The 16,982-nt window shown below is 35.9% G+C and overlaps 7 protein-coding genes across 7 annotated transcripts; 2 read left to right on the top strand and 5 right to left on the bottom strand.

Moving 5' to 3' along the window:
* Positions 1-256: 256 nt before the first annotated feature.
* Positions 257-1,955, bottom strand: PHYBLDRAFT_157944 (hypothetical protein). The gene is made up of 7 exons (XM_018433701.1): positions 1,898-1,955; positions 1,650-1,751; positions 1,419-1,564; positions 1,023-1,341; positions 851-919; positions 703-764; positions 257-612 (listed from the first exon to the last, which is right to left on the bottom strand). The coding sequence occupies exons 1-7, from the start codon at positions 1,947-1,949 to the stop codon at positions 400-402; spliced, it is 963 nt and encodes a 320-aa protein (XP_018294610.1). The 5' UTR covers positions 1,950-1,955; the 3' UTR covers positions 257-399.
* Positions 1,956-2,430: 475 nt separating this feature from the next.
* PHYBLDRAFT_154688 (hypothetical protein) lies at positions 2,431-4,428 on the top strand (the record flags this gene model as incomplete). The annotated part of the gene is made up of 10 exons (XM_018433347.1): positions 2,431-2,569; positions 2,776-2,877; positions 3,029-3,046; positions 3,134-3,225; positions 3,301-3,367; positions 3,451-3,535; positions 3,640-3,842; positions 3,910-4,053; positions 4,142-4,229; positions 4,329-4,428. 10 exons carry the CDS (start codon positions 2,431-2,433, stop codon positions 4,426-4,428), a joined length of 1,038 nt encoding a protein of 345 aa, XP_018294609.1.
* Positions 4,429-5,152: 724 nt separating this feature from the next.
* Positions 5,153-5,863, top strand: PHYBLDRAFT_165096 (hypothetical protein; the record flags this gene model as incomplete). The annotated part of the gene is made up of 1 exon (XM_018435162.1): positions 5,153-5,863. The coding sequence occupies one exon, from the start codon at positions 5,153-5,155 to the stop codon at positions 5,861-5,863; it is 711 nt and encodes a 236-aa protein (XP_018294608.1).
* Positions 5,864-6,143: 280 nt separating this feature from the next.
* PHYBLDRAFT_180132 (hypothetical protein) lies at positions 6,144-10,212 on the bottom strand. Its single transcript, XM_018438268.1, has 17 exons — positions 10,105-10,212; positions 9,585-9,739; positions 9,438-9,472; positions 9,246-9,349; positions 9,046-9,113; positions 8,858-8,926; positions 8,668-8,775; positions 8,524-8,577; positions 8,404-8,460; positions 8,171-8,286; positions 7,941-8,058; positions 7,687-7,800; positions 7,554-7,597; positions 7,375-7,459; positions 6,911-7,305; positions 6,592-6,816; positions 6,144-6,456 (listed from the first exon to the last, which is right to left on the bottom strand). Exons 1-17 carry the CDS (start codon positions 10,169-10,171, stop codon positions 6,201-6,203), a joined length of 2,070 nt encoding a protein of 689 aa, XP_018294607.1. The 5' UTR covers positions 10,172-10,212; the 3' UTR covers positions 6,144-6,200.
* A 1,165-nt stretch (positions 10,213-11,377) lies between these two features.
* PHYBLDRAFT_165094 (hypothetical protein) lies at positions 11,378-13,333 on the bottom strand (the record flags this gene model as incomplete). Its single annotated transcript, XM_018435161.1, has 2 exons — positions 11,378-12,900; positions 13,141-13,333. The coding sequence occupies 2 exons, from the start codon at positions 13,331-13,333 to the stop codon at positions 11,378-11,380; spliced, it is 1,716 nt and encodes a 571-aa protein (XP_018294606.1).
* A 368-nt stretch (positions 13,334-13,701) lies between these two features.
* Positions 13,702-14,493, bottom strand: PHYBLDRAFT_100772 (hypothetical protein; the record flags this gene model as incomplete). The annotated part of the gene is made up of 3 exons (XM_018427605.1): positions 13,702-13,858; positions 13,928-14,178; positions 14,263-14,493. Coding segments are annotated over 3 exons (639 nt in total), but the record flags the coding sequence as incomplete, so codon positions are not given.
* Positions 14,494-15,065: 572 nt separating this feature from the next.
* Positions 15,066-15,929, bottom strand: PHYBLDRAFT_63225 (hypothetical protein; the record flags this gene model as incomplete). The annotated part of the gene is made up of 1 exon (XM_018441087.1): positions 15,066-15,929. One exon carries the CDS (start codon positions 15,927-15,929, stop codon positions 15,066-15,068), a length of 864 nt encoding a protein of 287 aa, XP_018294604.1.
* Between the last annotated feature and the right edge of the window lie 1,053 nt (positions 15,930-16,982).

The following is a 16,982-nucleotide window of genomic DNA, read 5'->3' as shown; positions in this document are numbered from 1 at the left end:
TCCCGACTGGCCACCCGCTAGACCTTTCTGGAATTCAGCCACATCTCGGCAACCATACTTCTTTTCGGCGAGAAGTTTAATAATCCATTTATATCCTTGTATTGGACTTGTATAATCCATATTACGCCTATATCATATATCCTGCATGCCATTACTACATTATTACCTCTTCTGCAAATGTAAAACCTACTCTCCTTGTACCATTCCTCTCTTTGATCGAATCTCTCTCTCTCTCTCTCTCTTTTTTTTTTTGTATACGTGTATTTATATTTATATTTATTTTATATTAATACACAAACACACTAAGCATTACATATTACACCATTAAACATTACATACACTTTTATTTATATATATATATATATATATATATATATATAAATCATATATTACATTTAATCATTCAAGAGCAATTGATTCAACACTTTCATAAGTATCTTCAGGTCCTCTCTTTCCCATACGCATCAAATGTAGTTTGTTTAGTGGAACATCACCAAAGTCGATGCTAGCAAAACTATCCAAGATTGGTCGAGCATCAAAAGTCTCTCGTCTACTATTCTTGGGTTTGCCTTCCTCTTTACGGTAACTGGAATTGATCAATGTAATATGAATCTAATACAGACATATAGACATATAGCACAAATCAGTTCAAAACAAGCTGTTATATATATATATATATATGTATTATTTTTTAGAGCTTACCTTTAAAGGTCTACTTTCATCAACCATCAAACCAGCTTCAATCATTGAATTCCTCAATCCAACTACAAGTAATACATACATATATGCATTTCGTTAATTAGCTTCTATATATATTATGTTGTATGTTGTGTAAGCCTTTAATTCTTACCACATAATTTATCCAACAATTGATCTTTTGATTCATCATGAGCTTCGATGTAAACCACATGGGCCTTGGCTATTCGATCCACAATAAATAATAAATAATAAATAAGTAAAATTAAATTAAATTAAATTAAATTATCTATCTATCTATCTATCTATTATCATTGTCTCCTTACATGGATCGGCTTGCATTGTCTTCAAGTTATGGATATGTACAGAGAGTCTGTCGTTGTCTTTGATAACAGAGTTGACTACATTCGGGAGATGATCTTTAAGGAACTCGGCTGCCTTTGCGATGTCGGATTGGCTCGTCAATTTTGATACCCCAACTGTGATGTGCAGATTCTTATGGGAAACCAACATTGAAGGATCAAGTCCCTGGCATCCAAATGTCGGAGAAAGGATCGAAGAATAGAATTGATCCAATTGTTGTGTCAATAAAGTAGACGACACAGGAATAGACAAGAAGTGAGTAGGTCTAGAAGCAGAATGAGTCTAAAGCAATAAAATTAATTAAAAATTTTGTATAAATATATATATATATATATATGTATATCAATTATCGTACTTGCCCCTTTCACCAGCTTGTCAATCGCTTCAATCGCTTTATCTACTTTGTCCTGAGTACCCTTGATAGTTATCGAATCTCTTCCTGGAATGACATCAATTTGTGCCCCAGTGTCGTTCCTGAGCTGTTTAATAGTACTTCCTCCTCTACCTTTTTTTTTTTTTACCAAACAAATTAACCAATATACATATCAGTATCTAACTTCATGTATCTTTTTATATATATATTTTAGTACCAATAATCTTTCCAAAGAAACTACGGTTGACTAGGTATTGGTGCGAAATAATATTATCTGTAGAGATCGTCTCGGAATTACCAGCATTCTCATCATGATTCTCTAATAAGCAAAACAAAAAAAAAAGTATATATATATATATATTTGCCCAATATTTATTTTTGCTCTACTTGTTAGAATAGGAGGTTTGATAGTTGTTCGCAAGAATTGGGCAGGTACACGATGATAGGCTCTGTTGTGAACCTTACCCAGCGTGAGACCTTGAATGGATTTTTGGATTTTTGTTATGTTTGATTGCATGACCAGATTATGCAATCAAGATGAAGATGGCAAAAAATAAATAAATAGATATATAGTACTAGTAGTACGAAGAAGAGGAATGAAACACGAGGAAAAAAAAAAAAGCAAGATTTTGTTGTTTTTTTTTTTTTTAAAAAAAAATAAATAAATATTGCAAGTATATGGATGTACAATAATATATAATATAATTCATGTTGTCCCTTTTTTACACACACATATATATTATATATTATATATTATATATTATATATTATATATTCTCTTCTTTAGCCCTTTAACTCGCTCCTTTGCTTTTCTCTCTTTGACATAAACAGAACATAATAAGCCACCTTGGTATGTGAAACTGATCCAGAAAAAGTTGTGGCCCTAAATTTCAAATTATTTATTATAGCCTTTTTATTTTATTTTATTTTTTTATTTATTTATTTTTTACTATATATATATATATATATTTATTTAATAATAATAATAATAATAAAAAATGTCTGATATCGGTAACAACGCTTGTGTATCTGAGGGCTGTGGACAACCAGCAAAATTACAATGCCCTACATGTCTCAAACTCAAGATTGAGGGTTCATTCTTCTGCTCTCAAGAATGCTTCAAGAAGAATTGGGCATGTCATTTAACAATCCAGACTTCTTCTTCTTTGAATGAATGAATGAATGAATGATCTATTAATACTAATTAAAAACATAAATGTTCATTTCATCAGGCAACTCACAAGGCTGTTCACAAAGCAAAGTTGGAAAGTAAGCTTTGATATATTTATATTGATTTATTTATTTATTGGGAAAAAAAATTAACGTATATTTACTATTATCAGGTCAACCTCACAATCCTTTCCCAAACTATACCTATACCGGTCCTCTCAAGGCAGTTTACCCTCTTACTCCTAAGAGTGTTGTACCAGAGTCAATTGCTCGTCGTAAGTAAATAAGCTTCTATAGGAAAATGAAACAGCCACGAGAATATAGATAGATAGATAAATAAATAAAAGCATGTGTGGACCTTGTAATCATATAATTATATTTATAATAACGCTATTTTTCTTTTTTATATGTATTTGTTTCAATTAGCCGACTATGCTGATACAGGTAATAATTGAAACAAAGAAGCAGAAGCAGAAGAAGAAATCTGAAATTGGTCAAGATATCTAAAAAAAAAAAAAAAAAAAAAAAAAGGAATTCCTGTCTCTGAACAAAGTGTTCGCTCCAGCGCAACCATCAAAGTTTTGAATGCCGAGGAAATTGAAAGCATGCGTAAAGTCTGCAAGGTAAAAAAAAAAAAAAAAAAAAAAATATGGGTCAAATTAAATATCAAGACATTTGAATAATTTTTTTTTGCTTAGATTGGTCGTGAAGTATTGGACATTGGTGCTGCTGCAATTCGCCCTGGAGTCACCACCGAAGAAATCGGTAAGTTAAGAAACACATCTAAAGCTTCGACAATCCTAGGCGGTGAATATCATTCTCAATTGCTCACCATTTGGCATAAATAGATCGTATTGTTCACGAAGCAACCATTGCTCGTGGTGCCTATCCTTCTCCATTGAACTACTACAACTTTCCCAAGTCATTGTGCACGTACGAAACAGTTACTATTATTATTACTAAAAAACAAACAAACTAATCAAGTTTGCTATCGAACCGTTGTCTGTCTATTTTTATTTATTTATTTACTTATTTAGATCTGTCAACGAGGTCATTTGCCATGGTATTCCTGACAAGCGTCCTTTGAAGGATGGTGATATTATCAACTTGGATATCTCTTGTTACTACGGTGGATTCCACAGTGATCTTAATGAGACTTATCTTGTTGGAAATGTGGATGAGCAAGGAAAGAAGTTGGTACAGACTGCTCGTGAATGTTTGCAAAAGGCCATTGACATTGGTAAATATTATTATTATTATCTAAATAATATATATATATACTTATTTTACTTGACTTGAATGTATAGTCAAGCCTGGTATTAAATACCGTGATTTCGGCAAGGTTATTGAAGAACACGCCAAGAAGAATGGATTCTCTGTTGTTCGCACCTTTTGTGGTCATGGAATCAATCAGCTCTTCCATTGCGCACCTAATGTTCCTCATTATGCAAGTAAGTTTATTAATATCATTTGCCTACTTAACAAACAAACGAATAAGACCTGTGCTTAATCGAATAAATAAATAATAATAATAAAAAGACAACAAGGCTATTGGAACCATCAAGGCTGGCCATGTATTTACCATTGAACCAATGATTTGTGAAGGCACCTGGAGAGATGAAATCTGGTAACTTTTTCTTTTTTAATCTATTCATCTATTTAGTTCAATAAGCTTCATTTTTTGCTTACATATATATATATATATATATATATGATGATATTGTAGGCCTGACAACTGGACTGCTGTCACCAAGGACGGCAAGCGTTCTGCTCAGTTTGAACATACCTTACTTGTTACTGAAGATGGTGTCGAAATCTTGACATAGATGAAATCTAAAACGGTTCATGACCTCTACCTAACTTAGTTGACACATGCATATATATATACAATACAATACAATACAATACAATACTGTTCTAATGATCAGTAAAATCTTTTTATGCAAGAGTCAGATTCTTTAGATAAAGAACTCTTTCCAGAACACCTTAATTATACATATTAGACTCTATTTGGCTTATCTCAAATGATCTAGACAGTTCGATTGTTACTTTATACAAACATCACATCTCCCTGATGTGTTTAGTGACCAGAGCATCTGATATAATTTAAATGATCAAAAGGCTTAGTTATCTATAGGTACAGCTTTGTTTCCTAGATAGGTTTACTATATGACCCACAAATATGTCTCTCTTCTTGAAGAACCTTGTGTTATGAATTCGGCTGTGTATATCCAAAATGATCAAATCAAATACATATCAGATGTAGATGTACAAATATCAAAAATTTCCTTGTGTTCTCCAAACCACAATTCCTAAAACAAAGGTATACACAATTGACTGATCTGGAGGCATATCTTGTGTGTCTTTATCGGAAGGTCATTAAAAGGCAACACCGGAGCCACTGACAAACCTATTTTCTTGTAAGACGACATATGATCTTTTCACTCCCTTTCCCCCCCTCCTTTTTTTTTTTCTTTTTTTTTTTGGGGGGTGTATCAAAGGTCTATAAATTCATATAAGTATTGTGTTGAAAAAAATAAAAAAATAAAAATGACAACTTGCTCAAGCAGAAATCTTTGTATAACTTCTCCTCTTTTCTGGTTTCCACCCGCATCTTCTTATCCAAAACTGTGCAGTCCACCGACCAAAAAACCACCTAATAAAGTTGACTGGGGACACCCCGTTGAGCGCGACAGAGATACGTGGCTGATTCATCTGTTATGTCCCAAGGAGTGTTACACGCACACAAGACACCTCACTTCCCCGGTCGAGCCCTGCATCTGTCGTGGCTACTGCACCATATTCTCTGAACTAGACAAAAATGAACCGTCCTGGCCGTGTGTTATGTCGTGTAGTCTCGAATACAGAGGAGGACAAAACCATCGACCAAGACTTACGCTGCCACTGTCTCCGCCATCAACCCAGCTAGTAGAGCATGAAGATCACAAAGGCCCAAGTGTCGACTGTCCATCTTCAAAAGATACCTTTGTGGACTATGAGAAGAGAGATCTTTTGCAGGCCTGGCTAGACAGCATTCCGGAATATTATCCTTTGTTAGATGACCAAAAATACTTGGATATGCCTATTTGGCAGGAAACAAATTCAAATCCAAGTCCAAATCGTATATGCCCTCCTCCTCTTACTACTACTACTAGACCAAAGGTTGCCTTGCCAAAATCAGCAAAAAGAGAAACTTTTTTCGGGGTAGTGAGTCAATGGGTAGTACGAATAAAGAAAGGTCTGTCTATAGAATTATCTTGATGTAAAGACATACGTATATAATATGCATTAAAAGCAGTGTGCTGTTTATGCAAGCCAACTTTTTTGGTTGGTTATACATATAATAATAATAATAATAATAATATATATATATATATATTGGATACAAATGTGTATGTATTTTATTGCGCTGTATTGTGTGCGTGTGCGTGTGCGTGTGTGTGTGCGTGTATATATATATATGATAGCTTCTTGTATTGAAGAAAGAAAGAAATGGTTTGTCTACGTAAATAGAGTAATCAAATGGAGTAGGATGAATGGATTTTTTTTTTTTTTGCTTTATCTCTATGTTTATAGAGTAAAATTAGATATAGACATCTTAATGTTTCTTTCCTTGCTTATGGTCCACATCCACAAGACTGCTACTTTCGTCCCAATCAGCAAAGTCATCAAAGTCATCGTCCGTATTTTCTTCATTATAATTGGCTGCAAAACGACTGGGTGAAGTATTATTAGATGAACGTACAGCACTACCAGCAGCATGAGATGGTGATGAGGTTGATGAGTTTGGATGGTCTTCCCCATCAGATTCTTCAGCGACAAATAATGTAGGTGTCTCAACCACTAATTCCTCTCTGTATATATTTTTTTTGTTCACCCCCAACAAATCAAACAAAAACCCAAACAAGCACAAAAATAATATAAAAAAATAAATAAAGTTGGGTTAGTTTATTTACATATCAAAAAATAATTATATATATGTTACTTACAGTTCATTATCATCATAAGGGTCATTTAAACGAAACTTGGGTTTAGGGGTAACTTGACATTCAGTAAAGAACCCGGCAATACGACCCATAATACCCCGAGAAGGGGCCTGAGTACTACGGGAAGGTGCTGAGCTGTAGTTACCACGGTCTTGCTTTCGGGACCGGTACCAGCAGTAACCCAAAAGAGCAGCAAAAAGAATTACAAAAATCAATGCAGATGTTCCCCTACAATTAATTAATTAATCAATCAATTAATTAATCAATTGGTTGGTGTATAATATGCTCAGCAAATCTGTTTTCTATTTATTCTTTTATTTACCAGCTGTAATACTGTTCCCAGTAGTCAGAGTTTTTTGTTTCGTCTTCAGGGGTGCCTTTATCTGTTGGTTCCTTTGGCTTTTCTTCATTTTCTTCGGGTGTCTTTGTTTTAGACTCGTCTTGGGTCTTTGAAGTGGTTGGTTTGGCTTGAGGCTTAGCAGGCTGAGGAGGTTTACTGCCATTACTGCCATTAGATGGACCCACGCGACTGGATTTCCCAACAACGGAGTTGTCGCCAGCGCCAATGAATCGATTGATCATATCCAACGTTTCGAGGGGTTTGTCATATGGCACCATGTGGCTTCCGTCTTTGATCAATACATAGGTTAGGTTTCTGTCCTCTGTGTACTGGCCGACTACTTTGTCATCCATAAACCAATCCTCGCTCTTTGCAGACTAAAATAAATAAATAAATATTATTTTGGTTTGTTATTGAATGGTAGTGATAAGGGCTGTTGCTCTTACCTTGAAACCTTGTTTTCCATTCCATGTCATATTTCCAATCATGTATTCTGTCCCAAGATGGTTGCAGATCAGATCATATTCACCACTAACACATATATATATATATTTAGGTTTTTATGAAAAAAATACATGTGAAAGCGCATATTTCCTGCTTCTTTTTGTCTTTTTTTTTTGTTTACCTGAATAGCAAGATAGGGATCTCCTTGAGAATAGAAGGCAGCAACTAGATCAAGTCATCCCCCAACCACCAGCCAATAACAATAACAGTATTATTTCCAAAAACAGGTTCTTTTGTTTGTTTGGATGACTTACATCAAATGAAGGTGGACTCTTATCGTCATCCAAAGCATACGATACACTTCGAGCACATTCAACCCATCCCAAAGACTGCTTTTTTGCATGGATAGATGAAACCAATTCAGGCAACTAATTTGTTGTTGTTGTTGTTGTTGTTGTTAATAGATATGGATTTGTAAAGTTCATTCATTCATAAATTAAACTTTATGCCTCATTATTGTACTTTTGTTGTTGTTGTTGTTGTTTAAAATATAAAAGTGATATTTTACCCTCAAGTATTCAGTTACTTGTGTTAATTCATGTGGCCACGTTTGGCCACACATCGGAGCTTCTTCGTTCTTTATCCGGATATCGTATTGATTCACACAGTACTGTTGGCCCTTTTCTCTGTAAGCCACATGTTTAATCTTAAGCAAGCAATCCAAATGAACCCCAGATGAACCCCAAATCGAGCAAAAAAGTTATTGTTATTATTATTACTATTATTAAATTTACTTACTCATAGGTCGAACTATCCAGAATGTCTGACATCAGTTGTTCACACGTCTCTATACTGATTCTCGAGCTGCGGTCAAGTAGTGTGTGGCATCTATCCAAATGTTTATCTGCGAGTGCCTAAACACGCACACACATACATATTATATATATATATATATATACCATCATCAGAATCACAAATAATATCTTTGTTTTTTTTTTTTTTTTTTAAAAAAAAAAGGGAATTTGACTTGCCTTGTATGGACCCACAAGTATATTGTTCTGTACACCAAAGTCATATATAGCATCATACTAATTTATATATATATAATATACACTCAATTTACGTTCTTCTTGTTGTTTTAATTTCCTTACATGATGACGGGGTGAAATCCAACCATTGCCAATCGCAATTCCCTTGAGATTATACTACATGGATAAATAGCATGATTGTTATTAGTCTCTATTATTTATTTATTTATTTATTTCATGTATGGCTTTGGTCAATCAATTCGGTACTAAAATACATAGACTTGCCTCTCTTTCCTTAATAGCATTTTGATCAAGCATAAGTGAAGCAATGTATGGGATATAAGTTCCGGCATAGCTCTCTCCAGCAATATACATCTATATAGATATATAGATATATATATATATACATATTTATCATAAGATTTTAATAAAATAAAATAAAATAAAAAAACTTTACATCCTTGGATTTGAGATCGGGAAAGATTTCGAAAAATTCGTCCAAAAAAACCGTAAAGTCTTTAGCAATCTACACCCAAAATAAATAAATAAATATCTCGATTGCCAACAAAGATGATATTGATTTTCCAATCTATACTATGCTATGTTATGTTATGTTAATATTGAGCTCCAATCTTATCAACTTACTTGAGTGAGGTTCTTGGTGTAGCTAATTGTTTCTGCAAAACTGAACCCAGTTCCTACTGGCTGATCCACTAATAAAAATATGTAAATCTTTATTAGTTTTTTTTTTTTTTTTTTTTTTTTTTTTTGGTATAATGAATCATGGACTTTCCACAATAACAGTTCATAATTGCCAAAAATAAAATAAAATAATAATAACTCACAAAATACAGTAGTTGCGTAATCCTGCCATCCTCCTGGACTTACACTCAATGACATGTCCTTGTTGACTCTAAATGGGCCATTCTCAAGAAAGAGACCGTCCATACTAACAACAACAACAACAACAATAATAATAATAATTTCAATAACTATTATCATTCATCTATCTATTTATTTATTTTTTTGGTTTTTACCTAGAACATCCCGGGCCACCATTCAACCAGATGATCTAATCACAAAGTTAGTCATTGATTGACTACTAAGAGTTTCCTAAAAACTTCTTTTTTTCTTCTTCTTCTTTTTCTTTTAAAAGAAGTGAATGTAAAAGATGTGGAACTTGCAAGTTTATCAGGTGAGGTAGTCTGAGCTTGTTCAATCATCCAAAAGAACAAATGACCATTGGTCTCGGGAGATATCTCGACATGACCAGCATACTGTGTGCTTGGAAGTGTATTGACGTCAATTCCAGGTAAATGAGTGATTCGATAGTCTTCAGCTGTTCATAGACAACAATTCAAAATGTTAAATAATCGTAATTGTAATAATTGGATATATATATAGGTTTCCAAAATAGATAAATAGGTAGGCAGGCAGGTAGGTAGGTAGGTAGGTAGGTAGAGAGAGAGATAGATAGATAGATGATTCCAGTTGTCTGTTTCTATCTCTTTTGTTTGTTGTTTGATTTTTTTGTATGCATGTAGTGTAATTTAGGAACCTCATTTCTGCCCTAGATCCCCTTGTATGGTGTATATACTGTTTCTATCTGTTTGTCTGCTTGTCTTTCTTTCTTTGATGGCCAGCATTATATGTATATACATATAAAAAAAAGGGGGAGAGATAGAGAGAGAGAGAGAGGTCTACCTTTCTGCGCCATCAGGCCAGGTAAGAAACCAAGACCCAACACACTCCAAAAGACGCGTTTCCACATTACAATATATATTTATATTTATATATGTGTATATGCTTTACAATAAATAAAATAAAGTAAAAGCAGAAAAGCAGAAAAAAAAAATGTCTTTGGGCTTTTCGTTTTTTTTTTTTTTCTTTTTTTTTTTTTTTTTCGTTCCTGCTTGTCAAACGCTTAAATAAAAGAAAATAATAATAATAATAATTCAAAGACAAGAAAAATTTATATATAAAAATATAATTAGCTTTGCGTTTTCATATGTTTTTTTCTGAGCTTTTGTGTTTGGCTGTGCGTAGGTGCGTACGTGCGTACATGCGTACATGCGTGTGTGTGTATAGGTGTGTATAGGTGTAAAAGTGTGTTTAATACCCGATTAAACTTGCGTCACTCAAACATAAACAGAAGGTAGGAAGGTAGGAAGGGGTGGGTGAGTGCTGTTAAAAAGGGGGGGAGAAAGGGAGGGAGGAAAGTGTAGGGGTAAAGGTGATTTGGTGGTAGAGGAGCAGATGTGAGAAAGAAATGAAAGCCAAAGATAAATAAACGATTTTATTGTGTTTAATTTCCAATGAATACAAAAATAATAATAATAATAATAATAATAATAATAATAATAAAAGGGTTGAACCATAAAAGATGTTTTTTTGTTGCTTTTTCTTTATGTTGAACAAAAAAAGGATAATGATGCGAATAATAATAATAGTAGTAATAATTTGTAATTTGTAATTTGTAATTTGTAATTTGTAATTTGTAATAGTGATAGTGATAGTGATAGTGATAGTATGTAGAACTGTATCAAAGAATAAAGGATTGTGGTATCAACCTCTAAACATATTACAAAAAATAAGAATAAGAATAAAAGCAAGGGCAAGGGCAAGGAAAGAGTGGATGTGTTGGTAAGGAGAGAATGGAGTGAATGATTAAGAGAAGGACGGAAAGATGTAGTAGAAAGATGTGAAAGCGAAGAGGAGAAGGAGAAGGAGAGGAGGGGCTTTGTAAACAAAATTCAGGGAAGAAATTTCAGCTATAAGCAATACAAAAGAAGAACAAGGATAATGAAGCGTAAGTTGGTGTAAAGACAGATGTTAATATGAATATGAATGTGAATGTGAATGTGACTATGAATGTGGATAATGGAGTCAAGTGCTTTAAAGGTTAAGGAGCAAGGAAAGAGAGTAGGGCAATATTAGGCAAAAGCAAGGATTTCTCTCTCTCTCTTTTTTTTTTTTTTTATTCCTCAAGGACACCATCAGGACCACTCCACAAACTGATCAGGACTGCTGTGGTCAAGATGATTGCAAAGCGACACCAGCGCCACAAAGATCTAAAAATGGCTCCAAGAAGGCGTGATACCCGGCCTCCTTTGGGCTTGTGCTGTACCATACTTTTAGATTCTCGGTGGATAAGAGGATAAGATAATGAGGGTGAGGGATAGCCTCGGAATGTGGAGCAATTTGAGGCATCATCACAAGGTTCATATAATGCTGCCTGCTTTTCTGCATCATGTTCTTCTTCGATACGGTTCACAAACTCGAGTGCCTGGTCGAGCAAATAAGGGTCGATTCCGCTGACCTTGGAAAGAGCAGTCTCGAGTAAGAAGCCTGGGTCGGGTTGGTAGAATGAGGATAGGTTGTTATGATTGTTGATGTTCCCAGATCCAGAATTTGTCATTCCTGGCTGTGCTCGGGTCGAAAAGGCTGGGCCTGAGCGGAAGCTCTTATGCGATTGTGGGCGTGGGGTGTATGTTCCACGTAGATGGTTAGAGTCGTCATCGTTGTCATCATCGCCAAAAGAGTCGTGGTAACGAGGCGTGGGTGTGGAGGCTGATCGACTGAGGGCTGGTGGACCATGCGTGTTTGATTTCAACCACTCGGACTCGAGTTCTCCAAGAAGTGTGTTGCGGAATGCAGGAGTGTCGCCTCCGTAGCAGCTTGGTGCAGGTGTGCTTTTTGCTGTGTTTATCTGGATGCCTTTGTCCTGAAGACGTTGTAGGACATGCCGATGATCTTCTACTGTGGCATTGAGCTCGCTGATGTGCTGGAACTGGCGTCTGTAGGCTTCCTGCAGCGACTGGTGTTCTTTTTCGGTCGACTGGTAGGTCTCGTACTGCTCCTTGAGGGCCCGGAGATCCTTGAGGGTTTCTGATAGCTTCTTTTCGATCTCTTGTTTGGACTGAATGACAATAGCATTCTCGAATTGGAGATCATCTACTTTGGTCAGCAGCTGTTCGACATGATCGTCTTGTGCTGCCATCTCTGACTCCGATGGGTACTGTCTGGTCTTCTCAATTCTCCTCTGGCGCTCATTCATTTCTTCCAATTCGAGTACTTTGGAGGACGCGATCTCCAGATTGCCTCTCAAGACGGCCACCTCGGACTCTAGCTGGCGGGTGCGCTTGATGTTGGTCCGTTCGAGCTTTGTCTGTTCGTTGAGCAAGAGATCGAGCTCCTGGTTGAGCTCGACGTTCTTCTTTTCCAGGACTTCGATCATGGCCTCGCGAGTAGAATGGGATGGGATTGGATAGTTGTAGTTGTAGTTGTAAAAAGGATCATCTTCCTCTGTTTGGATAGAGTCACCTGATTCGCTGCCATTGTCAAGAGTGAGGTGACATGATGTTTGGGTGGCAAGAGATGAAGACGGAGTGGGCAGCGGGTTGGGACGCTGAGTCTGCTGTAGGAGGGTTTCATAACTTGATTTGAGTGCAATGTTATTCTCCAATAGGGATTTTCCTATTTCGGCTGCAAGCACAAGATCTAAAGAAACAGTAATATAAATAAATAGATAAATTTGTTATAAGCAACAGCAACAGCAACAATAACAATAACAATAGAAATAACTCTAAAATCTAAAATAAAATTCATTTATTCATTTATATAAAAAAAAAATTGTACTATACTATATTGCATTTTTATACATTTTGCAATTTTGCAATTTTTGCAATTTTTGCAGTTTTTGCAATATATTTTACAATATACAATGTATATAATGCATACCTCTCTCTTTTTCTTTTAGGGCACTGTAAGCATTCTTCAGCATCGGAACCAAGTCTCTGCTGGACTTTTCGGCCATCCAAGACATAGAAGACATGAACGAATTGGTCGAAAGGGAAGGGGAGGGGGGGTCAGTAGAGTGGAAGGTGCGTTGGCGCAAAGATTGTATGTCGAGATGTAAGGGTCTGGGGTTCATTGTTTGTTGGTGGTTTATGGTTTATGGTTTATGGTTTATGGTGATGTTGTATTAATCAACTAAAAAGAAGAAGAAAAGAATAAGAGAATCTAAGGTGGGGTAAAAAAAATAAATAAAAGATGTCTTTTTATATTAAACAAATTAAATACAATATACATTTTTTTTTATATAAAAAAAAAATCGGCGCTTAATAAACCCTAGTCCCCCCCCCCTCTCTCTTCTTATATCTTCACCCCCCATCTCTTTCTCTCTCCTCACCCTCAAAAGTTTCTTCACTAATGCCTTTTGGGTGGGAATCCCATCAACCCATGTGAGAGTCTGTACACAAGAAATCATAATGAAGAACAGAGTAATTTTTTTTTTTACTGTAATTTCCACACTTCCCTTGAAGTCAATCCCAAGCGTCCAAGGACACCACTGACCTTGCCTTGTGAGAAGTCCCGGGCCTTTTCACCACAAACATGGGCCAACATCTTGTCTGGTCCACACACAAACACCAGCCGACTAATGCTGTCACTGTTGTTACTGTTATTGTTACTATTGCTATTACCACCATTAACAGCTATAGGGTCAACAGGCTGGTTGGTTCCCAACAATGACTTCACCATTCCCTCAGAAACATAACCAACTTGTCCCTCCCAATCTTTGGATGGTCGGTCAACCAGGTACATAACCCGCAGTCGATCCTTGTTTTCGGCTGCCAATTTATCCAGCTCTTCTCGAAGCAAGATGTCCTTTTCAGATTGGCTCCCGTAGATCAACCACATCTTGGTCTTGTCGGCTGGATTGTGAAGGATATGCTGGATAAGCTGATACATTGGTGTAATACCCGTACCACCTGCGATCTAAATAGCTTTTGTTGTTATTTTATTTTTGTTTGTGATATTACAATAAATAAATAAATAAATAAAATAAAAAAAAAAGCGTACCATGCCAATTTCTTGTCTTGAATTTGGTTGATAGTCGTACTCGATCATAGGGCCACGGACATGAATTACGTCGTGCAAGTCTGCTTTGGACAACATACGTGAGACAGAACCATTTTCATAGCGCTTGATGAGCAGATCGACATGACCATCCTGGTAAGGATCGGGATTGATTGGTGTGTAAGGCCGCATGACCTGAATCGAATCGTCTTTGATGTACACACTCGACATTACAGGATACTCTTTTGATTGCTGTCTTTCGGTCTCGAGGCGAAGACGGAATGTATCTGGACTGACTTGCTCTTTTTCCAACACTTTTAGACTTGTGTAGCGATCAGGCAACAAACGATGGGGAGGTACACTCGTCCATTGTGACCAACCGACAAGTCCTGCCATTGCAACGGGTGCAACATACTTTAAACGTCGCCACGCTGTTTGTTTTGTAGCCATTTCAGTAAAAAAAAATAAAAAATAACAACAAATAAAAAAATAAAAAAAATCAAACAATCAAGGAATCGATAATGATAACGAGATCTGTATGCAAATGAACCACAGATACAATCAACGAAATCAAACAATGGTAATCAACACACAACATATTATTAATTAATATAATAATTAACACACAGTCAAGTAACCAAGCAAGGGTCTTTTTCTTTTTTTGGATTATGTGACAGTAACCAACCAATCAAAAGAAATTAAAAAAAATATATAAAAAAAAAGAGCTTTATTGAATACCTCTTTTATAAATATATATATATATAATTCTTCTGATTAGGAATTATTTATTTTTATTTGTTACAAATTCAAGCTTTACAGCCCAATGAGTTCATCCACATTGCTTGTCGCTGGCACACCAGTACGACCTCTCCTTCTAAGCTATTGATTTTAACTTTTAGCTGACCAATTTCTCCCTCCAGACCTTCTCTGACCCTAATGTGCTCGGACTCTCTTTGGCGGAGCGTGCGTTCTGCCACACCTTGCCTCAGCTCTGCCTGGCGTTTGTCATATTCGTGCTGCTGCTGGTGGCAATAGACGTGTTCGAGTTCGTCTTCGAGTTCCATCACTCGGCACGCCAATAACCTTGTTTCGCGTGTGTGTTGAATCTGAAACACCATCTCTAGTCGTCGTCGTCCGTCCGGGTCAGAGAAACGGCTTGCGCTACCATCATAAGCACCACTCGTAAGGGCAGTTTGAGTCACACCAAGATCGCATTGCGTACTCTTATCTAAAGTGTGGGGTTGCGGTATTATGTTGTGAGGTTGTGGGGTTTTTCTTTCATTTATTTGGGTTTGGTTTGACACCTTGTGTTCCAATGCTGCTATTTGCAGAGACTGACGTTTTGTCTCTCTCTCTAAATCCATCGCGTGGCGTTCGGTTTCTTTCTGAAGTAACTTTAGAGCTTCCGTTGCCTTGTCTGAGCCAATTCCATTCTTATTGCTATTATTATCAGCATCATCATCATCATCATCATTAGTAGTAGTAGTAGTAGTAGTAGTACTTTGGGCCATAATCATCTCAAGACCGGCTCGCAATCGGGTCACTTGGGCTCGGTACCGTCTGGCCGTGTTTCGTGATTCTTCTAACTCGCGGGCTTGTGTGGCTAGCTTCTTGTGCAGCAGTACATCAAACGTTTGTTCAAGAGCTTTATTTTCATCAATGTCTGACATTGAATGATCACATCTATCCATCGGTTCTTTCCTTTTAATTTGTTTTACTTGATTTTTATATATATTTTTTGTTATTTTAAAAATCTTAAAAGAAAAAAAAAAGGTATACAGAAAATCAGTAAGAAAAAGAGAGGAAGAGAGAAAATATCTATTCAACGATTGAATTGGTTCTAATATCTGATTTGATTTTGAGCTGATGAAATAATAATCATACCAATATAACATAGACCATTGAACTTTGGCTCAGTACAGAACAGAACGATGACAAACCAGAAAATAAAATAAAATAAAAGAGGGGGGGGGAGACGACCTATAGTATAGTATAGTATGGTACAGACTGTATTAAAATTCAATTGGGTGCCGTTTGGTAGTAGTGATAATTATCTACTATGTATGGGGGAGGAGGGGGGGAGAATTAGAGGCAGAACGAACGGTTCAAAAAAAAAATACAGATTTTGCTCGGATACAAGAGCCGGTCCTTATCCCCCACACACCATTACAATCATCACTAACCATCGACTACCATCTTATTTTTTTTTAAAAAAAAAATTATGGTTATTATTTCTCCTCTCTTTATATTATACTCATTTGAAACCAAATTGATCAAGATATAAATATTACAAGCGTTTGATAAGCGGCCATAATCCTACTTGTATTCCCTTCTTTTTTTAAAAAAAAAAATCGAATCAAGAACCAATACGGATTGCATTATCCCGGATTCGGTTCACAATGCCGACTATAATACCAATCAATTGTGCATCTATCTTGTGCGCGTAGAACCAAGAAGTTAGATTTACTCTCTATTTTATTATTTATTATTTGGGCCTCCGCTTTTTTCTTTTTCAGTGGCATTTTGTTTTGTTTTATTTTATAGCATTGTAGACCGCATTACCTAATGCACGCCTGGAATTTTGTCAAGGGAGAAAAATAAATAAAGAAAGAATAAAATAAGAGGAGGAAGGGGTAGAAAAAAGGTAAAAGATAAAAGGGTAATAGTACTAAATGATTTCAAGAAACAATATCAAGATACCAAGATTTTCTTTAGGTAAATTA

This window comes from Phycomyces blakesleeanus (assembly GCF_001638985.1).
Source record: "Phycomyces blakesleeanus NRRL 1555(-) unplaced genomic scaffold PHYBLscaffold_5, whole genome shotgun sequence".
NCBI lineage: Eukaryota > Fungi > Mucoromycota > Mucoromycetes > Mucorales > Phycomycetaceae > Phycomyces > Phycomyces blakesleeanus.
This window is presented reverse-complemented; position numbering and strand designations above follow the sequence as displayed.